This window comes from Adiantum capillus-veneris, chromosome 23 (assembly GCF_014529385.1).
Source record: "Adiantum capillus-veneris isolate H3 chromosome 23, ASM1452938v2, whole genome shotgun sequence".
Classification (NCBI taxonomy): domain Eukaryota; kingdom Viridiplantae; phylum Streptophyta; class Polypodiopsida; order Polypodiales; family Pteridaceae; genus Adiantum; species Adiantum capillus-veneris.
The window spans coordinates 51,882,719-51,907,398 of NC_140953.1; the positions used below are offsets into that span (position 1 = coordinate 51,882,719).

Sequence of the window (24,680 nt, forward strand, 5' to 3'; positions counted from 1 at the left end):
AAGTATTGCTTTCAAAAATCTTGCGTAACAACCCTTCATTTCTTTGGTCCAAACGTGTACTCACTTTTGCTACCCTTACCTACAAAGCCAACAAAACGCACTGAGTCTATTCTAACTATCCTACCACTATTTTTTCCACCAACTCTTGACACTTGTCACCCTTATACAAAGCATTGCCAAAATTGTTTCAGTCTGTCGGTCGACTCACCAATATATCACGCCATTACTTATTTTGATTGGTCAACCGCTACTTAGAGGATGCCTTCAAGAGAAGGGGGTATTTGTTTCAAGTTATCCTCCCTCTCCTCAAATAAGTGCACCTCAGAGAGCTGCAATTAGCATACTCGCATATATTACCCCCATTCTCTTTTCTCATGAAGAAGAATTTATGAACATCTATGACTCCCCCCCCCCCCAACCTACCTCCAGCAACACGTGGAGGTTGTAGATGTATAAAAACTAAAAATATTACATAATAGTCAACAGTACCACGAGGACCAAGACTACCCAAGACTACAATGATGTTTTTATCACCACAAAACAAACCAGTTGAACATGGAATGCTAACCCCAACCATAACAAGACTCAAAACATTGACATACATATTGATCAAAACCATACCATCCATAAAGCCGATAGAAGGGCAAGGCGGAGAGTCCCCATCACCACTAGGAAATATCCACTGGGGTGGTCAGCTACTACTGCCACTAGAAGCCACACCCAAGAGATCACTACAACCAGACTAAACCAACACCCCCCCCCCCCCCCCCCCCCCCCCCCCCCCCCCCCGCGGTGCAAATGAGGCCAAATATGAGAGACCATCAAGGAGAGAGAGAGAGAGAGAGAGAGAGAGAGAGAGAGAGAGAGAGAGAGAGAGAGAGAGAGAGAGACTTGTGAACCAACCAACCTTGGCAATGAATTGATATAAAATAAATTGGGGGTTGAAGATGCTTATATACTAGCCTTGGGAACCATAAATACCCCCCTAAGCAAATTGCCCTACCCAAGATTTGACAAATAAGTAAAATAAATACCTAAATTCAAAATAAATATTGGGATCGCCTTGGGCTATTCACTTGAGATGCTATAAACTGTAACACCCTCTGTGCAGCTCAAAGTGGACATTAATAACGAGACCTGAGAATAATGCCATCCTGAGCACTAGTTGCCTCATAGAAAATTGAGATGTAGACCACACTACGTCCAAGAATCCCCATTCATGAACTGTGAACACATCACGTCCAAACTCTCCAAGATAATGAAGTTTGAAGCACATCCTATCCATAATCCAACCAACAACAATGGATTCATGCACTTATCCATAGTGTTTAAGATACTTGCATTGGTTCCTTGCCAGATGCATGTGCATTGAATTTCGATCCACATTTTCAAACACCGATAACATGAACTTCAACACATGGGTCCAAATTTAAGAAAAGTTTTCCACAGAAAATAGGAATTTTGTTCGACTCGTTTGTGTTTTTTTGCTAAAAAACGATCATTTTTGGGCCAAACATGGCATGAGAATGATTAAAAAAAACCTTTTTTGAGAGAAAAATACACAAAACTTGACACCTCAAAAATTTCCACCGAATTTTAAGCAAGGGGGATTCTTGCTTATGTACGAAAACCAACAATTTTCCCCTTTGTGTGTATTCACTTCATGGTTGCTCTGTGAATGTCTAGTGTAATCCTACTTCTCTACTATCTTGTATATGAGCATGTGAGAGAGTGAATTAGGGTTTCCATTCATCAAAATTGTGTGTGGGCTTCCATATGGAAGCTCTTAAATTTCTAAAATCATAAAATGATAAATGTGACGGTGGAAGCTCGTGATTTCCTTTCAACAGTTTGGAGTTACAATTATGTAATTAGAGGCGAGGCTGCAAGATTCCATGAAAGAGGTTTGGGCTTTGAATGGGATTTGTGCTTGTATGTAAGTTGAGTTCTCATGGCTGAAACTTAAGTGTTTTTTGTTGCTCTTTAAAGTAAAAATGGTAATGAGTATCACGAAATGCTCTTAAATTTTAAGCCATATTTAAGAAGATGGTTGGTAAATACCATCAACAATTTTTCACACAAAGTGTTTGTGACTCTTATCATGAACTCTCATAGCCATGGTTTTGCACCTTCCTAGCTAGATCACAATTTTCTTCACACGCTTTTTGGTGAGGTTGACGCGAAGTAGCTGGGGTAAGGGTTCAAAAGCTTGATCAAAGGTTTTAGTACAAATTTTGAAAGCTAATAACAACACTTTACCCTATACATATGGTAGTGATGTGTGGAAACACACTTAGGACCGTCGGGGCAAAATTGCCGTCTCTAGGAGGTTTTACCTCCATGCATTATATACACGCCCATCATTCATGGCTATCTATCTTCCACTGCACACTAAGTAATACACTCTTTGTTGTGTGCCTTAAGCATCCTTTGTCTTCTCCTAACTGTGTGTGTTTTCCTGCAACCCTAATTCCAACAATTGGTATCAGAGTAGGTTGCATCCTCATGCCTTAGTCGCCAGCAGCTCTAGCACAGGCATGCTCACTTTCTCCAATTTCTGTGAGCTTTGGAGAGCGTTCGCAGGTCGACAAAAATTTCGGAATCATTTCGGTCTCCATTTCCATTACAAGCAGTACTATGTAGGCTATTTCGTCATTTTGTGCAGAAATTTTGTCAGTGCCGTTTTTTGCATAACAGGTCCCTTACGGTCTTCTAGGGTTTGTGCTGTATAGCACGTGTTGGCATTCCTTCTCCTCTGTTTGGGTAGTTTTCACATCAGGTGCAACATATACCACGGTTGACAGCAACACAAATGGGTTCAAGATGTTTACTGCTGAGGACAGATTGGATAGGGACAATTATCCTATGTGGGCTTACATAATGCAACATGTTCTTGTGTCAAAGGGAATTTGGAACATTGTGCAGGGCATTGATGTATGTCTTGGCTCTGAGAATACAAGCGATGTTGAGAATGTTGCAGGTCTTACTGCAAGGATTGTTGTTGTTAGAGTTGTTTTGCCTACGACTGAACAAGCTTGTTGGGATGTAAAAAGATGCATAGGCTCATGCATTGATTGCGTTGTCTGTGAAGCGCACTATTACTCCTCACATTTGTTTAGAAAAATCTACAAAATAAGCTTGGGATATTCTGGCTAGTCTTTATGCAAGTCACAATAAGGCAAAAATTGCATTGCTGCGTAAAGAGTTGGAGGCGAAAATTATGCATGAGAAAGATGATGTGGACACTTTCCTTGCTGGTGTCAAGGATATCAATGAGCAACTTATTTCTGTAGGTGAAGTCATTTCAGATAGTTCCCTTGTGCAGAGTGTTCTTGATGTCTTGCCAGATTCTTACAAGACTTTTGCTAGTACTTGGAGACTTATGACCCAAGGAAATCCTGAAGTCGTCAAGTTTGATGCATTGTGCACATTGTTGTTGCAAGAGTCACTATCCAAAGAAAACAGGACTAGACAGGGTGTAGTTGAATAGGCTTTTATTACTGCTCAAAGAAAAGGTGGTAGTAGCAATGCTACCACTTCTTATGGTTCTTTTGCGAGTGGAAAATCACATGTTCCTAATGATTCTGCTGGTAGCAATTCTTCTAGAAATTTTGGTGATAAGGGCAAAAAGAAGACGCATTGCCATTATTGTAAAGCTAATAATTACATGATCAAGCAGTGTCCTAAGTTGAAGGCCAGAGAGACTGGTTCCACTACTAATGATGGTTCCACTACAAATGTAGCTATTGTTGAGTCTTCTGTGAAAGGAGACTGTGATGTAGAATGGGCTTTTAGTGCAGAATGCACTTATAACCCTGCTGTCCATGATGCATGCATGTTAGGTGTTGTAGATTCACATGTGTGGTATTTTGACAGTGGTGCTACAAAACATATTACCTCACATCATGATTTTTTCACCTCTCTTGAGTCTATCCCTCATGGGATTTAGTTACTTATGCCAACAATGCCTCTTATTTGGTTCAGGGAGTTGGAAAGATTATGCTTACTGCTGCAAATGGCAGTTCTTTCATACTTGTTGATACACTTTATTCACTTGGAATCAAGAAGAATCTTTTGTCTGTATTTGCACTTGCTAGACTTGGTCTTGTAGTCAGATTTATGAATGACAGATGTACAATACATGATCTTAATTTTGGTGATAAAATTGTTGCATCTGGCATTTTATGTTGTGGGCTATATAAGCTCACATTGTTTGACAAGTGTGAGCAGAATTTTGCAAACACAGTTGTGGATTCGAAGGCTATTTCAGATACAAAACTTTGGCATTTATGTTTTGGACATCTGAATTTTATCAGTTTACTGCGTTTGCAAAAATATGATATGGTTGCTTCTTTGCTGCCTCTTGAAGCAACTGTCAAACATGTTTGTGAAGGTTGTATTTTGGGTAAGATGTAGCGTTAAAAGTTTCCAAAGGATGGTTCAGCTTATGCATAGTAGTGTTTGTGGGCCCATGCAAACTCTAGGCATGCATGGGTATTTACACTTAAAGTGAAGTCCAAAGTATTGATGTGCTTCAATTTTTTTTTGGCTGTGGCTAAACATGTCTTAAAATGTACTATGGGCACCCTCCGTTCTGATCGAGGGGGGGAGTATATGTCTCATGCATTTAATGCATTTTTGGCTATTTGTGGGATAAAATATAAATGTACAGTGCCTTATACACTCAACAAAATGGCGTTGATGAGAGGAAAAATAGGTCACTTACGGAAATGGCACGATGTATGGTCAAAATTCAAGCTTTGCCACATTCTTTTTGGATTGAGGCCATCATGTGTGCCACTTATGTACTTAATAGTGTCCTACTTTATCTTTTTAGTCTATTACTCCATATGAAACGGCATGATAGAAAGCCTTCTATTGAGAGCATGCGTGTTTTTGGTTGTTTGGCATATGCTTTGGTTCCACAAACACAAGCAAAAAATTGGATGATAAGGCTGTCAAATGTATTTTTGTTGGTTATAGTGCTGAAAGCAAAGGTTACATGTTGTATCATCCACAAACAAAGCATATCTTGGTCTCATGGAAAGTTGTGTTTGTGGAAGATTCTGCTCAACCCTTGTTGTCATTTGCTAGAGACAATAATGGAAGCTCATAAGACATTTATGACACTTTGTTGCCTCTTTTCAGTGGTGGAAGTTCAAATGTGAATTCCAATGAGGAAAATGTACAACCTATGGGGGTTTTTGAAAATGTTACAAATCAACCTATTACTGATGTAGATGTACATGATGTACTTGATGAGGAAAGGACCGAGGCCTGAGAATGAGCAGGCTAGAGGTATGTCTAAATGGCTGGTACATACTTTGCATGACAAAAAATTGGATGCACCTTTATCTAGTCGTACTCGTTTAGGTTCTCGCCATGCATCTTCTACATCAGATTGTTATGCTTTGTCTTTGCTAGCCTTCATGACATTGAGGAACCTCTGTCTTTGATGAAGCACATAATTCAAAAAATGGGATGGCTACCATGCAGTCAAAATATGATGCACTATAGAAAATGACACATGGACTTTATGTGATTTGCCTCCTACTGGCAAAAAGGCCATTGATATGAAGTGGGTTTACACGTTAAAACGCAAGCCGGATGGTGAGATTGATCGCCACAAGGCTCAACTTGTTGCAAAAGGTTATGCACATAAAAAAGACATAGATTATAAAGAGACTTTTGCTCCCACTTGTTGTATGACTGCTGTGCATTTTATATGGCAGCTCATTTTGGTTGGGATGCATGTACATCAATCTGACATTGTTTCTGCTTTCTTGAATGGTGACATATTTGAGGAAGTTTATGTAATGTAGCCTCACAGTTTTGTCAAGAAAGGGCAAGAGGATAAAGTGTGCAGATGTAAGAAAGCTTTGTTTGGGTTGAAGCAATCTCCTCGTGCTTGGTATGAGAAGGTTGACACTCATTTGGTCAAAGGAGGCTTTTGTAATAGTCCAACAGAAAGCACATTGTATGAAGCATGAGGGTGATGTACTTCTCATTGTGCTTCTTTATGTGGATGATTTGCTGATTACTAGACCAAATGAGAGACATATAGCTGAATTTAAGGCTGATTTGAATGCTACTTTCAAGATGAAAGATTTGGGACTGTTGCATCATTACTTGGATATATAGTTTAAGCAGTGTGATGGTGATATTGCCTTGAGTCAAAAAGCTACATAGAGACATTGCTATGTAATTTTGGACTTGAGGATTGCAAACCTATTACCACTCCCATGGAAACAGGTTTGATTTGAGTCTTCATGATGCTGATGATCCTACAAATGTCACTCTTTACCAAACTATTGTTGGATGCCTCATTATGTATGCAACACAAAGCCGGATATTCAGTTTGCAATCTCACAAGTCAACAAACTTATGCATAGCCCATGGTCTAAGCATTGTCAGGCTGTCAAGAAGATTTTTTGCTACTTGAGTGGTAATTTACATCTTGGCTTGTTTTAGCCCAAGGGGGGATCATTTCCGCCATACTTACATGCTTTTTTGAACTCAGATTGGACTGGTTGTTTTGACATGGGAGTGTCCACAAGTGGTTTTTGTTTCATGCTTGGCAGCATGTATATCATGATTGAGCAAGAAGCAATGTAATGTGGCCAATTCTAGTTGTGAGGATGAGTACATGGCAATCTTCACAGCTACGGTTGAGTGTGTATGGCTTAAATGCCTTATTGTTGATTTGGGTGTTGGACATGACACTGCCAACCATCTATCTACACTGATAGTCAGAGCGCATTGTCAGTTGCAAGGTACCCAATTTTTCATGCTCACACAAAGAACAATGAGGTGCATTACCACTATGTTAGGGAGAGGCTCTCAGTAGGAGAGATCAGCTTGGATTATGTGCCAACACAGGACAACCTTGCAGATCTTTTCAAAAAGGAACACATATTTAGGAATTTTGGGAAAAATGCACAAAGTTGGGACAATTCTTTGTATCACAAGTTTGTGAGGAGAGACTACATGTGCTATGTTGTTGCACATAAGATGGTTGTGGAACATCCTTTAGTATATGTTAATGTTTTTAAAGGTTTCCTTATTAGATATTGTCAAAAATAGTGTTTGGAATACTGAAGCATGACTTAGGAATGCACAAATAAGGGAAAAATGTTATTGTGTTCATATCAATACTAGAGCATACTATGTGATGTTTTACCAAATCATTGAAGCATGGTGGGAGATGTGATTTGTAGAATGTGTTCACATGTATGAGTGGAACCTTATCTATGTACAAACCAGCTAAAAAATCTCAAAAGAATAGACACAGCCTCCATGTTTGTGAGGACATGATGGTAGCTCAAGCTTTGGTAATGATGATGGTGCCTTGTCCACTAGTGTTGCATGGTATCCTAATTTATGAGAGCTGCAGATAGGAGTGAAGGTATGTGTAGCAAGAAAAGGGAAAGATAGGGATGGTGAGGGAGAGGGTGAGGGAGGACCCAAACACAACAATCGGGAGACACATGGAGAATGCTAGTGATAGGAGTAGGGAAGTTTATTTCATAACAATGGAGAGATGCAGTGCGGATGCTGGTGATAGGGGCTTTTCTTTCAAATTCTCATATTTGTTGGGAATCACATGGAAAACTTAATTGCTTTCTAGGAAGTAGAGCTTGTAGGTAAGAAAAAGAAGGGGTTTTGAGAGAGGTTAAATTCTCATATTACAAAGACATTCAAAAGGAAACTACAGGAGAATCAATGTGGTCAAAACTTAAGTGGGGGAGAACAAATAATAGAAAGGCTAACTCTCCAAAGTAAATAGCTATGTTTCATTCATACATAGCCTTGAAGAAAAAATTAGAGAGCTTAACCTCCATCATGAGCATTGAGAAGAACCAAGCTAGAGATGCTTTGGTCCTAGCTTGTATGTAGTAAGTGGAAAGCAAAAAATGAGCTAGACAGGTCTTAGACCTCATCTTGTACTCAATCAACAAAAAATAGTTGAACAAAGATGGTTTTCGGAGCTATGTTAACATTGAACAAAAAAACCAAGCTCCACCACTTTGGTGAAGTGATGTAAGATCGTATGGGATCATAAAACTCAAATTGAAAGATTGAGCAAAGACTTACTTGCAAGAGTTCTTCAAAATGTTACAATTCAATTGTCTTGGGCAATATCATGTTGCATCTACAGGTAGCCATAACTTGAGCTAGCTCGATTGAAGACTTGGGACACAAACAATTATTCATACTACCAAAGAAATTTTTGATGCATTCCCACAATAATTCCCACCTTGTGGATTAATTACCACCACACCATGAGTTTCCATTCCTATCCCCAATCACATCTTTGTCCTTTACTGTGGATATAATGGGGGCGAGCTCTAAAGGGGGAGATAAAAAAATTTGATCCAAAACAAGTTTTTGGTTCATTCCGACTATACTTTCCATGACATGGTTTACCACAATACCATGAGCTACTCCCCCTACCCCAACCACAACTAGCTAGGTATGTGGTCTCGTTCTAGTAGTAGCTCATCATATTGAACACTAAATGGTGATACATGAAAAGGAGTCCCTTTCCCATATGAAAAAGTTTCTAAGAGACCTTCTACACAAGGCACTTCAAGGCCTTGTAGGTCTCCAAACCAAAGCCCAACTCACGGTCCCAGTGTGAGTTTCAAAAATGCATGTGCAAACTTTGCTTGCACATTTTTCTTGGGAAACTTTTCTTGCAACAACAATGATTGGGTAGTGGAGAATGGATTTGAAGAACAATGCACACAAAAAGGAATTATTGAACATGCTAGCACGTCACCAAACTCTAGACGAGCATTGCTGAATACTCAGGCTGATTAGCAGAGTTAAAATCAAGTGCAACGCTTTCCCAAATGAGTCTCAGTCTTAGAGGCTAGAACTATTTCTACTTCTTATGTACTTGATCATGGCTTGAGACGTAGCTTCAAAGTTCACCTACGAACTCAAGTTCGAGTGGATGACTATGGGTCTTAAGGTGCCATTAGTTTTGACGAGGCTTGACGGTAAGCGTTTGAAGAAACGTTAGATTTGAATTCAAATTACATTATGAATTCCTTATGTCAGATGTTTCGTCATCGCTTGCCCTAGACCTTAGCCATCGCTTTGAACACCTGCATGCTTGCATGCCCGCATGAGACTCACGTGTCACTTGCCTACCTAGCTTGGCCGCCAGAGCTCCAACTTGCAAGTCGCTACTCGTTAATTACCTTCTAGGCATCACCTACTGCACCCCAATTGCACCACCCAAAGACAACTCGTCTCTTCCAGCCTCCCACTTGCTGTCGAGAACCACCATTTACTGCCGCCAACAAGGATCACTGGCCAAAGGCAACCATGTCGAGACATGGGATGTTGGAATCCCTCTGCAAGCTACTCCAAAGATCTCGATTTTTGTGCTGCAGCTCGTGCGGCATTGCAAGCTCCCAAGATTACTCCAAAGCTCTCGATTTTCCTGCTGCAGCTCGTGCGATATTGCAAGCTCCTTCATGCTTTACGAAAGCTCTCGAACTTCAATAAAAATCCTTGCAATACTTGCTAAACTTGGACATTAGCAGTGCTAGAAACAAACATTTGAGCAGAGCAAAGTCGGGTTGCGTGAGAGATTGGGTCCTAGCAGTGAGCAACTGAAGTGATGCAGAGAAGTCAGCAGAGTTTTGTAGATGTAGTGGGCATCAAATCAACCAAGCTTGGGGGAAATCAAGGCTAAGATCACGAGCAGCCCATTGTGAGTTGCAAGTCTGCAAGGCAAGTCGGCAAGACGTCAATAAGACGACAATAAGTTTTGTCCCTCATGTTGCCCTTTGGGCCACTTGGTGATAATGAGTGACTACACCTGTTTAAGCGAGTTGCTGGTACGAGCAAGGCCTGATGGAGACACCGGTTTGGTACATGCAAAATAGTGCAAGAGGAGGCCCTGTGAGGGCTGGCTATGGAAAGTGGACAGGGGATGGCTTTGGAAGGACCCTTAAGTGCTCTCGAAATGTATGTTCATTTGCTCCCATGTTTCGTGACTTTATTTATCACTTGTGGTTACTTCAACTTGTTTTATTTCTACATAGGAGGGAACCTGGACTAGATGTGCTCAGGGAGGTCCGACATGGAGACTAGTAGTTGTATCCAATGAACTGCTACGCACAACTATATTTTCAAGATTAATTGATTTTGCCTTAGTGAATACAAGAGCTTAGAGGTCACCTCCTTCATAAGCTCACTGTGTATGAGATAGATATTTTCATATAAATATGTTAAAGTTTGAAGGATTGGTAGATTTTTCTTCTTACAAATTTTATTTTTAAAGATAATCTTTAACTTTTTTTTAAGGTGGGACTACACTAAACCTTAGTATTCGAAGCAGCCTCATAGTTCAGACTCTATCTTAGAGGAGGCTCAAACTTGAGTTCGAGCCTCTAAGTAGCCTTGCAGGGAGATGCTTGGACTCAACCTTAGTAAAGACCCAAACTTGTGCTTCCATATAGGCTCAAATTTAAGAAGGTTGAGCTTGTACCTAAGAGGAGGCTCGAACTTAAGTTCAAGCCTCTCTAAGCATACTTAAAGGGAGAGGTTTGAGCATAGTCTTCGTAAATGTCTGAACCTTTTCTTTATGGAGAGTAAAATTTAAGTAGCTTGAGCCTCTAGTCAAAGGATGCTTGAACTCAAGTTTAAGCCTCCAAGAAATGTCAAACAAAGAGGTTTGGACTCAACTTTAGTATAGGCCAAAATATTTGCTATAATAGAGGCTCAAATTTAAGCAACTTACATCTCTACTTGAGAAGAGGCTTGAACTTAAGTTTGAGCGTCTAAGCAACCTCAAAGAGAAAGGCTTGAACCTAACCTTAAATAGAATCAAATTTAAGCAGCTTGCTTCTCTACCCAAGAGGAGGCTCAAACTTAAGTTCGAGCCTCTAAACAGCCTCAAAGAGAGAGTATTAAGCTTAACCTTGAATAGGGTTTAAATATGTGCTTCACTAGAGTATTAGAATTAAGTAGGTTGAGCCTTTATCTCAGAGGGGGTTTGAGCTTATGTTCGAGCCCCAAAAACTCGATGGAAGAGGCTTGAACTAAACCTAGGTAAAGACTTGAACATGTGCTTCAATAGAGGCTCAAATTTAACTAGCTTGAGACTCTAAATCAAAGGAAGCTCGAACTTAAGTTTGAGCCTCTAGGAAGCCTTGAAGGGAGACATTAGGAATTAATCTTAATAAAGTCTTGAATTGTGCTTCAATATAGGCTAAAATTTAAGTAACTTGAGTTCTTCTTAGAGGAGGCTCAAACTTAAGATCGAGCCTCTAAGTAGCCTCAAAGCGAGAGGATTCAACTTAATCTTAGGAAAGGCCTAAATATGTGCTTCTCTAGAGGCTCAAATTTAAATATTTTGAGCCTCTACTTTAGTGGAGGTTGAAGCTTAAGTTCAACCTTTAAAGGGTTCTCTAAGGTAGATGCTCGATCTTAAGTTTAAGGCGAGTCTACCTCATGAGAGGAAAAGTCTGATCCTTTGAGAAATTTTTGAGATGGAGATTTGAAGTAAAGTTCAAGCTTCTTCTTGAGCAGAGACTCGCATTTGTATGCTAATTTAGAATAACCTGATTTGAAGTAAAGTTCAAGCTTCTTCTTGAGCAAAGAAAGACTCACATTTGTGTAGAGATTTATACATGAATTTCAAGGTTTTAATGAGTGGTTCTTGTGTAGCATTAGAATGTGAGTCTAGCCTCATGAGCTCAATGTAGCTAGTATAACACATGTAAGTGTAATGGAATTGGCCTATTTAATTTGAGAGTAGCGGAAATTAATGAGAGTACTTTTGAGAAATGACTTTGTGAGCATATCGGGTGAACATAATTGAAGATAGCAACATAATCATAGCAATTAGTTAACTTGGCATGAACAATACTTTTGCAAGAGAGAGAATTTAGAGAACATGACAAAATTTGAGGACCGGATTTATGTGGAGCCGGTCCCCCCTCCAATAGGCATTTGTATTATGATTCTCCCATTAAGAGAGACTTGTTACAATACAATCTTTGTGTTCCTTGTGACCAAGGTGATGCAATGAAGATGGAAAGCTTCATGCATCACAAACATAACATAAACTTGAAGAAAGATTTAACTATCCCAAGCCTCAGTCCCAAGACCTCAAACACCTTCGAAGGTGGAGAGAGCTAGCAGGGAATGAGGGTAGGGAAGAGGAAGAAGAAACATTTCGTAGGAGAAAGAATTAGTTCCTCACTTATCATAACTCTTGTTGCTAGCATACATAATAGCATAGTAATGAAGAAGAAGGAGATGGCAAGCTTAAGCATTGAAGCATGGATCTTGGTTGGATTTGCACTCCATATCCAAGAGTGTTGGTGTAGGCTCTCAACCTCTACTTGCTTGGAGAAGGAGAGGGAGCTCTTGCACTTTGCATAGCACACGATGGGAGTGTTTGTGAGTGTGTGTGGGTGAGTATACCCCGTAAGCAACCCCCTAGCTTGCTTGGGTCGACCCCCCCTTGTAGCTCATGCTTGAAGCTCATTGGACCCCTCCAGGCCTAGCCAATCACAAGCAGGAGGCATTACAAGCATCAAGGGTAGCCTTGAGACAAGTGTCCCCCTTTCCCCTTTGAGAGAGAGGGCTAGATAAATGCTAAATCATTTAATTAAATCTCCTAAATTATTATTGGACCCCTTGGGTGGCCAACCAATAGGCTTCAGGCACACCATGAGGGCAACATGAGGAGGAACTTGACAAGTGTCCCTTTTGCTTTATTTGTACCATGCATGCCTTGTGTGAGTGTGTGGGTGTTCTCTCTCATCCCCCCTCATGTAGGGCTCGCCCCCTCCTTGTAGGGATTGAATCTTTGACTTTTTGACATCTGAAGCCCCTCATGCATAGGCCCAATTCCCACCACAAGATTGGCTGATAAGCACTTTAAGCTTGGGCTGGGATCTCACCTCAAGTGCAACCTTAGCATCTCAAGCATGTCAAGCACCTCAAGAATCTCAATAATTAAGCACCTCAAGCATCTCAAGCACCTCAATCATCAAGCACCTCAAGCACCTTAGTCATCAAGTATGACAAGCAGGACAAGCACCTTGAGCTGGGTCGGGTTCCCGCGCCTCAAGCTCAGCCCTAGCTTACCTAAGGTCAAAGGCCATTTACACACATTATTGGAGGTCTTCAATGAAGCTAACCCTAAGGTCTTATGCTCCATTTGTTAACCTTGCTCTTTGATAGAACATCTCTCATTTGGGCCCCTTTACCATTGGCCCCGTGTTGAGATAGATCTATAAGCACATGTCTATATCTTAACACTTGTTCCAGTTTATTATCCCACATTAAGTGATCAATTTAATATGAGAAAATCATTTGGGGTTGGTTAGATATTAGATATTAGATTTTATGACATTACATCTCTCTCGAAATCATAGTCGTCTTCGACTATGAGGTAGAAGAGATAAAGCCTTAGTCATTAGTCAATTTTACTTAGCGGGTAGAGGATCCCTTTTTACCCTACGACATCTTTCGAATATGGATGAATAATCCATTTGGTTCTTGGGAGACATAACTGCCGCAAGCATGTCTGCTCTTTTGTCCATTTCATTCTCCCAAAGTAGAGTGACAAATTCTACTTGGTGTTTGAGAGACGTCGTCATCATAAACATGATTCTAAGCATGCATACTAGTTAAATTTGTGCACAATTAAAAAAAAAGGACTAGTGTTATAAGACAAAAACATGAGTCATTTAAAAGAAATTTGTACATTTGCTTACTCTAATGTAGCATTGTAAGCATTGACAAGGTTCATACTATCCTTAAGCTGTATTCCTTGCATCCATCTAGAATCTTCAAAAGGATAATTTTTGAGCTTAATAAGATACTGTCGGATAATCTTACCATGTCGTAGTACCTTGTCTTCATGCCGAAGGACAGCTTTGGGTTGTAGCACCTCTTCTTGGTCTTCAACTTCGGGAGGGTCTTCAATAATTGGTTCAGTTGGTGGCTCTCCTTTGTAGGGATTAAGTAGGCTTACATGAAAGGCATTGTGTATGAGCCAATGGTTGGGCAACTTGAGTTGATAAGCCGTATCATTGATGGGCTTCAAGATTTGGAAAGGACCATAGTATCTTTTTGCTAATTTAGCATAATACTTTTGATGGTCCGTAGGATTTTTGCCCGTCGTTTGCCTTAATCGAGCCTTAGGAAACTTGAGTAAGACCCAATCATTTTCTTTGAACATTAAGGCTCTTCTGTGCTTATCAACATCAGCTTTTTGCCTTTGTTGAGAGATGGATATAGCCTCCCTAATCTTTTGAAAAGATTCTTGTAGGTCACGGCTATACTCATCGCCCGAGGGATTCACTAGTAGTACTAGGAAGACGTCACCTGCGTGCACCAAAACTGCCATTTTACCCCCTATATACGGTATCCTCCTTTGTAAAATCTACCTTTTTGGCCTCATAAACCCCCCCATTGTACACTCACGTGACACCATACGGTAATCCTTAGTGAAGACCCTGGGACTCATCGGCGGCAAAGATCTTCTCATGTACTTTGAGTAGCAAGGGACTTTTAGGTCTTCCCTCAATGATCTCAAAAGGTACTTTTCCCGTAGAAGTATGTACAGTATTATTATAGGCATACTCTACAAGAGGTAAGTACTTTTCCCATTGTGAGCATTGATCTACTTTGGTAACATAAGTCTTCAGTAGATCGAGTATCGTAAGATTGGCTATCTCACTTTGGCCATCCGTTTGTGGGTGATAGGCCGAAGAGAAATTCAATCTTGTTCCTAGATTTTCAAAGAGACCTTTCCAGAAGTTACTGGTCATTCTAGGATCTCTATCTGACACGATGGATGTGGGTAATCCATGGTGCTTGAAAATCTGAGATATGAAGAGAGTTGCCATTTGATGTGCCTTAATAGTCTTTTTGACAGGAATAAAATATGCTTGCTTGCTAAACCGGTCAACTATTGTCCATATTCCTGTATTCCCATGGATAGACTTGGGTAATCTAAAGATGAAATCCATGGACACTACAAGAGGTTGTGTGCTCTTGTGACGCTGTTAGCGACGGAAATACACTGGGTTTTTATAACCCCCGGCGTCGCTAAAACCGTCGCTAACAGCGTCGCTACGAGAGCGTCGCTATATGCGTCGCTATATAGCGACGCTTATAGCGACGCCTATAGCGACGCCTATAGCGACGCTCTCACAGAAGAGTATAGCGAGGCTACAGAGCCATAAATAGCGACGCTTATAGCGACGCCTGAGAGAATATTTTTTTGGTGGCAGGGCATTGAATGCCCTGCCACCCATCAACCATATTGTACTTGATTCACTTTTTAAAAAAAGTGCAAAGGTAAATAATAGACCCAAAATAGTCACCCACAAGACGCATTGTTTGCAAAATTGACAATTGTACACATCATAGACAAACTGAATTGATTGGCAAATGTAATAATGACAATTGTACAACATCATAGGCATAAAGAATTGATTGGCAAAAGGAATTGCGGTGACAAATGTAATAATATACATGGTTCAAAAAGACGTATAAAATCCGTCTCATGATACATAAGCTATGAGAAACCCTAAACTAATGCTATCTAGCTACGGCTAAACTGACGTCGTTTAATCAGACGTCTCATCGCGTCCAAGCGGCGTATCTGTCGGATTCTGCAAAAAAAGACAATAAGACAGTTTTCAGTAAATATAAACATATAACGACATTTATAAAACAATACAAAAAATAAAAAAGAGTAAACCCTAATACTAACCATGCCGCCGCGAGAACTGAGAATGTCCATCAGGGCGTTTAAGCCCTTCCTGCCTGCGTACTCGCGCTCGTACGGTGTGGGATCACGTCCTGTCATCGACCACTGTCAAAACATACAAAGATTTCATTATGTTAGAACTAAAAAACTCATAAACCCTAAACTATCGAACATGCATAAAGAGCAATGTGAAAAGACTTACAAAATCGGCCTCAAATGATGCCCATCCACCGCTCCCCAAGTGGTGCGAGCTCCCTGCCTCTACTCGCGCTCTGGCTGCATCCTTTTGTTGCTTCCACTTGTCGGGATTCTCGCGCGCTGCTTTCTTCGCATTCTTCCAATCTTCTTTGGCCAGCCAATCTGGCCTATTCCACCCATTCTTGATTGATTTTTGCACTTCGGAACGCTTGTGTTTGCAGTATTCGCACATTCGAATCTTCATCAGGTCTTCATTGAAGCGCTGATCCCGTGTTGGAACGGGAAACTCATCATGAAGTATGCTGATGACTCTGTTTTTTAAATCACTTGGTACTTCACTCCATTTGTTTAGTATATAGTGTCTAAACAGCTGAGAGCAAAGACCACGCATGCGCGAGATCACCTTCTTGCCGTCATCATCCATGATGATGCCGCCGCTGATGTCGACGGAGTAAGGCAAGCCCTCTGGCCGGTGACGCGTGAACCTGGGTGTCCCGGCAGGGGTCTCTAGCGGCGTGTCGATGGGGGTACGGACGTCAGGTGTCTCCACCGGCGTCTGGGCGCCGAAGCGAGGAGTGTCAAGTGGGGTGGCTCCTGGCGGAGTAGGTAGAGGTGTGTAGCTTCTAGGAACAGTCAGCCGTGCAAAACCTGGCGTAGATGGCGATGCTGTGGCTGGTGTGGGGGCGGGCAAAGAAGGGGAGGGTAAAGAGCCTCGTCGAACATGAGGCGGTGTGGAGGCATCGGTGGCGGAATCCCCACAACAACCGCCACCGCCACCACTAGAGCGCCGGTGTCTAGACGAGTGTGACGCTCGTCTCGTCGACGCCGAAGCTTCAGAGCGCGCCGAATGCTCCGAAAGAGAGGGAGATGCGGATGGTGTAGGAACGCGCGATGATGCGCCAGAGCGATGACGCTCCACGTACCACTGTCTCTGCTGCGGTGACAAAGAAGAAAGAAACTCCTCATCATCCATACCTGCATTAAACACACGAATATTTAAACTTAATATTGAATGAATAGAGTAGACAATGACGCAAAGACCATTAAATACAATGACGTAATGACGCATATAAATACAATGACGCAATGAATCGAGTGATAGAAGAGGCAAGTCGAAAACTCAGAATTTTCAATCAAAAGATGTGAGCGCGAGTAGAAAAGAGCGTTACACACCATGGAAGCTACTTAGAGAGCTAGAGCTTTTACAGCACGGAGCAAAATTGTTCAAATACAATATTTGTGGCTTTAAGAGATCTCTCTCTCATCCTCGCATAACTCAGCATAACTTCCTATATCTATATAGAGCTCTCCGTTTAAACACATATCCTCTGTTTCATTTTGTAGCTCCTCTGCATGCACCCCATATAGAGTAGTAGCATCTTGATGCTCGTCTGGCACCACCGCAGCGGCTTCTGATTGAGCATCTTCTCTGATCTCCTCCATTGATGTCGTTGTGATTGGCACATGGTAGCCTTCATACGTCCTTGCACTACGAGGGGCTACCTCTATGACGTACCACCAGTTTGATGTAGACTTTGTAGGATGAAATACTACCTGCCAGAGCCACATAACTTACATGAGAGCTTTCAAGCACATAACTTGTAAAAGGGGGATGTTAACTATTTATATACTTACTTGTTCACAATGCTCGGGTAGTACGAAAGTGTCTCTTAGGTCAGTCCATTTCTTAGTAGAATCCACCTCAAGAAAACCAGACTCTCCTCTACGCACAGTAGCGTTTCGACCCTCCATGATTATCTTGAACCATTGCACGTCGAACAAGTCGACAAAAAATCCTCTGTAATCGATCCTCAAAATCTCTTGCAGCGTGCCGAAGTAAGTGAGTTCCGCCACCACGGGATCTGCATCAGAGGAACGTCGTCGACTAGACTGTTCAAATTTTGCCATGATTCCACAATCTTGAGTAAAACGCTTTTTGTCGATTCGTTCCACCCTAAAATGTCGACCTTTACACCATGCTGCTGTGTATGACTTATACTACAACGAACAAAGATTATGAGTGGCCGTTCAAACGTTTATAAATAAAGTCACTTGCTAGTCGTACATTGCAAACTTACCTTGGTCGCGCAACCCCGAGAGTACTCCCACTCTTCTTCAGTCACTTCGTCACCGCATTGTTGTGCGCTTTTCAATTGGTTGTGCAACCATCTTAAGCTCATGAAGGTTGGTAGGCTCTCCAGAACCGCTGGATAGTGCATCGGTGGTCGTCTTCCCCGTCTCCACTCTATTCGTGCCCTTTGTCGCTCTTGCTTTGCATCCTCATATTGTGAAATCCACTTTTGCATCACTGGATTGTGAAGCATGCAAAATCGGTTGATTTTAGCCTCTAGATCTTCCGTCATCTTCTTCTCAACACCGAGATTGCACATGACAATCCCAGATATGCGCTCATCATCTATGGTTCGCCATAGCGTGTCCCGGGATTTATCAAATCCGTCTAGCCACTCTCCAATGTACACTAGGGACTCTGATACCAACCAACCTTCTGCCATGCTACCCTCCGGACGTGCCTTTTGGCGCACATATCCCTTAAGCGTTTTCATGAAACGCTCTAAGAAGAACATCCATCTGGAATGAACTGTGCCAGCTATTTCCACCTCATCAACTATGTGAACAAGAAGATGGACCTGAATGGTTAGTATTGTAGTAGGAAAATGTTTCTCAAACATGCACACAAGCTCCGCAGCATTTAGTTTGGCGAATGGTATGGAGTCTACGTCGATCTCCTTTTGTGAGATCCATTGCACTAGCTTTGCAAGTTTGTAGATTGTGTTACGGATGTCGAGAGACAAACATCCCTCAATGGCAACCGGTAAAATAAACTGTAAAGTATGTGCAACAATGATATTAAAGTGCACATTTTATGCAATGATATTAAAGTCCACTATGAACGTACCTGACACATTTTATGCCAATCGTGTGACTTCAAACCGGTAAGCTTTCCTTCTTTAGTAAAACACGTTCGGAGTGAGTGCATTACGCCAGTGGTTGTCCGCAAAGATCGAATGGCCTCTTTTACTTTGCGTTCTTGGGCTCCTGTGAAAATCCATGGTGCTTTAGGAAGTTTTATTGATCCATCAGACGCTGTTTGCGGCCAATATTGCTCCATACGATCCACATTTCTAAGGTCAACTCTGGCTCCCAAAGTATCTTTCTTGCCGGTCAAATGGTCCCGTAGTAGATTACCCACATTCTTGAATATGTTCATTGGATCGAGCAAGTGATTGATCACGAGTCGGGGCCAGTATGGTAACTCGTACCATAGAGATAGTCTCTTCATCCCTGGAGGCAATCCGTCATCGCACATCTCCTTCTGCTCTAACCATGCTTGTGCAGACATCCTTGGTGGCTCTCTTCCCAAAAAGCCGTCGCGTAACACATGATTCTCCGGAAGATACGCTTGATGACCTTCGTAGATTTTCTTCTTCAGTGAGGGTGCCCTACGTGCATTCAGTCTAGGTCCACATGTGACACATTCTCTGTATCCGCTTGTTTGAAGCCCTGCATGTATACACATGATAATAGATCAACTATGGGGAAAAACAAGATTTACAGTGTCTGAGAGAGGAGTGTCAATAGATCACCTGAGCATTCTGTTAGCGCGGGATAGTCATGCATGGTCCACATTAGAATACCTCTGATCAAAGCATTCCGTCGTCCTGTGTGTCGGCTCATATCCACCACCTCTATGCCAATCCACAATTGTTGTAGCTCTTCCAATAGTGGACGAAGATACACATCCATGTTCCCCACTTTATATCGCCCTGGCACAATCAAGCTTAGCCATAGGTGCCCCTTCTTCGTAGTCAACCACGGGGAATGTTGTAGTTGACGATGACAACGGGCCATACACTGTAAGATGTTGATCTTTGACCAAATGGATTTACGCCATCCATAGCCAGGCCTAAGCGCAAATTTCGAGCTTCCCTGGCAAAATCCGACCATGTTCCATCTATATGTTTCCAGGCTGCGCAATCTGCAGGAATTCGTAGCACACCATCCGAAGATTTATTCTCCTCATGCCATGATGCTAGGGCGGCCATGGACTTACATTCGAAGAAATGCTTGATGCGAGGAAGCAAAGGAAAATGTCGCAAAACCTTTTGTGGAATTTTTGTTCCGTGGAGATCTACTCGATATCTTTCGGAATGACATTTCGGACACTTCTCCATGTCTGTGTATTCCCCTCTGAAAAGAATGCAGTCATTAGGACAAGCGTGGATAGAATTGTAATCCATCCCCAAGTTTCGCAAAATCTTTCTTGCTTCATCTCGGGAATCTGACATCACATTGTCAGCTGGTAGAATGTGATCTTTCAGCAATCTACACAACATAAAAATACGATACAGTCGTGTAAAAATCTATCAGATCATTATACATTTAGAGTTCTATTAAAGTAAACTAATTGTAATAGATCACCTGAAAAGCGCTGTGACGCTAGTGTCACTCCATCCAAACTTTGCCTGCATGTTGAGAAGAACCAGGAGTGCTTTCAATCTAGACATACGTGCTCCATTATACAATGATGTATCGGCTTCACTTTTCATATCATCATAGATAAGCCTTTCTGAATCCATGATCGTCTCGATCATTTCATCAATCTCGGGCTCAAACATTGCCTCGTTGGGAATGTGCTCTGCATGATCATCCCCCGAGCTGTCAGAGGCTACATCTTGTGGCCTCACATATGCTGCTTGACCAAAGCGCCTGCGAATACGTCTATTGGGTTGCAAGATTGCTGCTTGTTGGCCAGCGTCAGAGTCCGACGAGTTATAATTGGCAACAACTCGATCTATAATAGATGGATTGAACTCGCCAAATTCGCGAACGTGCTGCAAAGAAACACGTCTTGTCCGTCGCACAGCATGCTTGCATTGATTACAAGGACATAAGACCCTCGTTGAGAGATAGGTGTTTCGGTTGGACGGTCCCACATCCTCGTCGCTACTCATAATGAGGATAAAAAACTTATAACCTGGACAACAAATTTAATATTCTATTGGCATTCTTCGTCTTATCTCTCTCTCTCTCTCTCTCTCTCTCTCTCTCTCTCTCTCTCTTTACCTCACATTCTCTAGTCATGTCCAATCCCCGCACACCTCGGTCTAGAGGTGCACGGAGATCAGAACCACCGGGTTATAATCTCGTCTTTATTGGTCAATACCTATATTTGTGGGTACAAGAAATCTAGACACCCACGTCTACATGATACTGCATGTAGTGGACAAAATCCCTTTGCCTCTTCTCTAGCTGTAGCACTTCACTTCATCTGAACATCTTTTCACAGTAGATCTTTTCACTGTTCGTCTAACTCTAAACCCTAAACCGTAAGTAATTCTTGCGTGGACTCGATCTAACGTAAATAAGCGTAAATCTAAATAAACGTAAATCTAACTAAAAATAAAGCTAAATCTAATTTAACGTAAGTCTAATGACTAGAGGTTGTCTAGATGGTCATTGTGTCGGGGATGTAGTGACTCTTGCCGCCCTGAAGATGCACCTTCTTCCCTATCTTCTGAAGACATTTCACCAGTACTTTTGGATCGACGGAGCCCACCATGAGTGAAGGCAGCAATACCCTATATTCCATTGAGGGCTTTCTTCACCCGCTTCATGCAGGCATCGCAGTCTATGGAGACCCGCATCTAATCTAATATAACGTAAATCTAAATCTAGCTTAAATAAACGTAAATCTAGTTAAAAATAAACCTAAATCTAATTTAATGTAAGTCTACATATAACCTAATCTTTAACGTCTTTTAAGATAGTTTCCTACGACGTTATAACTCTCTTCTTCCTGTGTGTGTGCGCGTGTGTGGATGTGTGTGCCAATAAAAAGAGATAAATGGTATAACCTTTCTATCACCCATGCCAAGTATGATAGATTGATTATGCCATTTCCCTCTTGAATAATAGGTCTTCAGTTCAACTCCTCGTCGGCTAGATCTTTAGGTCTTTTAATTTTAATTAGTTTCCTACGACGCTCCCTTAGTTTCTCTTTCTTTCTCTCTCAATGTGTGTGCGTTTTTTTGGATCGTATGCATGTTTTCTTTCTCTTTTCCTCTCTCAATGTGTGCGTTTTTTGTTTATGCATGTTCTCTCTCTCTTTTCCTCTCTCAATGCGTGCGTTTTTTGTTTATGCATGCTCTCTCTCTCTTTTTCTCTCTCAATGTGTGTGTGCATTCTTTGTTTATGTATGTGTGTGCGTTTTTGTTTTTGTTTGTACTCTCTCTCTCTCTCTCTCTCTCTCTCTCTCTCTCTCTCTCTCAAAAACACTATGTGTGTGTGTGTATGTGTGTGTGTGAGAGAGAGAGAGAGGGAGAGAGAAAGAGGGGAAGGGAACATGAGAATGAGGAGAGGGAAGGAGCATACCTGGCTCTCCTTCCTCTCCTCGTGTGTGTGTGTGTGTGTGTAGAAGAAAAAGAGAGAGAGAGAGAGAGAGAGAGAGAGCGAGGGAGAGCGTTACCTGCTCTTTGCTTGAGGGCGCCGAAAAACTCAGATCTGAGATCTGAGTTTTTGGGCGCGCTCGGTTATTTTTTTTACCCCAGCTGGCGTCGCTATGAGCGTCGCTATAAGCGTCGCTATGAGCGTCGCAAATTTACAAAGAAATTTGCGACGCTTATAGCGATGCTCATAGCGACGCCGGGAATTTTTTTTTGAGCGTCGCTGTGTGAGCGTCGCTAATATGAAGAGCCTCTTGTAGTGGGATATACTCTCCCATGGTGCATTTGGAATAGGCAATGGCTTTCTCATAAATGCCCAAGACTCGTTCATCAATATTGAGCCTTTGGCTCTCATCTGCTATGGCATGCCCTTCTTGAAGCAAAACGGCTCCAAGGCAATCACCACAAGCATCACATTGGACCTCAAATGGCTTTGAGAGATCCGGAAGCACGAGGACTGGTTGGGAAGTAAGCTTCTCTTTGAGCTTTTCAAAAGCATTTTGCTCGTTAGCAGTCCATACAAACTTAATGTTCTTCTTAGTTAAGTCGTGTAGTGGTCCTGCTACTTGAGAGAATTTTGCTATGAAGTGTCTATAGTATGCACACATACCAACAAATATTCTTAGCTCATGTAGATTTCTTGGGTTAGGCCATTATTTTATTACCTCTAACTTTGATGGATCCATTCGGATACTGTCTTTAGAGATAATATGACCTAAGGATTGAATCTCTTGAAGGAAGAATTCGCTTTTCTTTTGGTTGAGAAAAAGCTTGTTCTCCCTCAATGCTTGAAAAATCACTTGGAGATGTTGCTTATGTTCCTCCAAAGACTTGGAGTAGATGATGATATCATCAAATAACACTCCAGTGAATTTGCGGTATGGTCTACAAATTTTCTCCATCAAACGATTGAACGTAGCTGGTGCATTAGTCAAGCCGAAAGGCATGACTAGAAATTCATAAAGACCAAACGTTGTGCGAAACGCGGTTTTTAAGATATCTTCATCCACTATCCTTATTTGATGATAGCCACTCTTAAGGTCAATCCTACTGAAGTAGGTAGAGCCTTGTAGCTTATCAAACAGAGCTTCTACCCGAGGTACGGGAAATCTGTTTTTGATAGTGATATGGTTTAGTGCTCAATAGTCCACACACATACGGTATGTACCATCTTTCTTTTGCACTAAAAGGACTGGACAACAAAGGGAGAGGAACTAGGCCTCACCACCCCTTTGTCTACTAGCTCTTGTACTTGCCTCATGATCTCCTCTTGTTGAGCTTGTGAGACTCGATAAGGAGGCTTGTTAGGTGGTGAGCTTCCAGGAAAGAGCTCAATGCGATGGTCATCATCCCCTCGTTTTGGAGGTAATTCCATAGGGATATCATCGATGAACACATCTTGGAATCCTTTTAGAAAATTAGACAAGTCTAACTCTTCTTGATTCCTACCATTTACATTTGATGAAACATTAGTATCTTTTAGAGACTCTTTGACAAAAATCATGTACGCAGAAACTAAGCTCTTCATTGACTTATCAAAAGCAAGAGGATTTACAAGTGGAATAGTGCGACCACGCTCACTAGCATCTATATACATGTTCTTTCCCCTATAGGTGAAGTAGATTCTCTTTTCAGGGAACTTCATGTTGGCAGCCATGCGATCAAACCATGGTGCCCCTAGGATAACATCCTCATGTTGGAGAGGAGAGATGAAGAAGTCTTCTTTGTCGACATAGATTTGGACATGAAGCCTCAACTTCCCAATCAAGGGAGTAACCGAGGCTTGTTGTCCCTTGAAAACTGCATTAGCCACTACTATATCTCCCATCTCAAAAGCTTGAATGCCCAACTTGGTGGCCAACTCTGTTCATATGAAGTTGAGAGTAGAGCCAGGGTCAAACAAGATGAAGGAATCATGCTCTCTTACCTTTCCCCAAGCATAGGAAAGTGATGATCCTTTGCAATGAGCATCCTCTTTTGGAGCTTCGATGGTGGAAGCCCTAGGAGTCTCATTGTGAGTATTCTTCTTGGGGCAAGAACGATAGCCATGTCCTTGCTCCCCACACTTGAAACACTTATGGTCCTTGCAAAAAGCTTCAAGCTCTTCAGGAGAGAGTTTGTTTTTACCTTTGTAAACTCCCTTCTCCTGGGACCGATTGTTGTTGTTGTTGGAATTGGCTTGGGAAGTATTTTGAACATTGGTTTTTCCCTTTGCATCATTATTGTCTTTGTTTTCCATGGGCTTGACATTACGTCTAGCC

The 24,680-nt window shown here is 41.7% G+C and overlaps 1 protein-coding gene across 1 annotated transcript; it reads right to left on the reverse strand.

Moving 5' to 3' along the window:
* Positions 1–251: 251 nt before the first annotated feature.
* LOC147427780 (uncharacterized) lies at positions 252–16,346 on the reverse strand. Its single transcript, XM_086496773.1, has 3 exons — positions 15,960–16,346; positions 15,761–15,862; positions 252–329 (listed from the first exon to the last, which is right to left on the reverse strand). Exons 1-3 carry the CDS (start codon positions 16,344–16,346, stop codon positions 252–254), a joined length of 567 nt encoding a protein of 188 aa, XP_086352899.1.
* Between the last annotated feature and the right edge of the window lie 8,334 nt (positions 16,347–24,680).

What these genes read in the sequence shown, in the direction of transcription:
- LOC147427780 (XM_086496773.1), bottom strand. Translation starts at nt 16,346, where the DNA reads ATGCGTGGTCTTTGCTCTCAGCTGTTTAGACACTATATACTAAACAAA. An exon ending in CATCATTTGAGGCCGATTTT is followed by an intron (nt 15,863 to 15,959) that starts GTAAGTCTTTTC and finishes ATGTTTTGACAG; the next exon opens with TGGTCGATGACAGGACGTGA. An exon ending in TCAGTTCTCGCGGCGGCATG is followed by an intron (nt 330 to 15,760) that starts GTTAGTATTAGG and finishes TGCTAATTGCAG; the next exon opens with CTCTCTGAGGTGCACTTATT.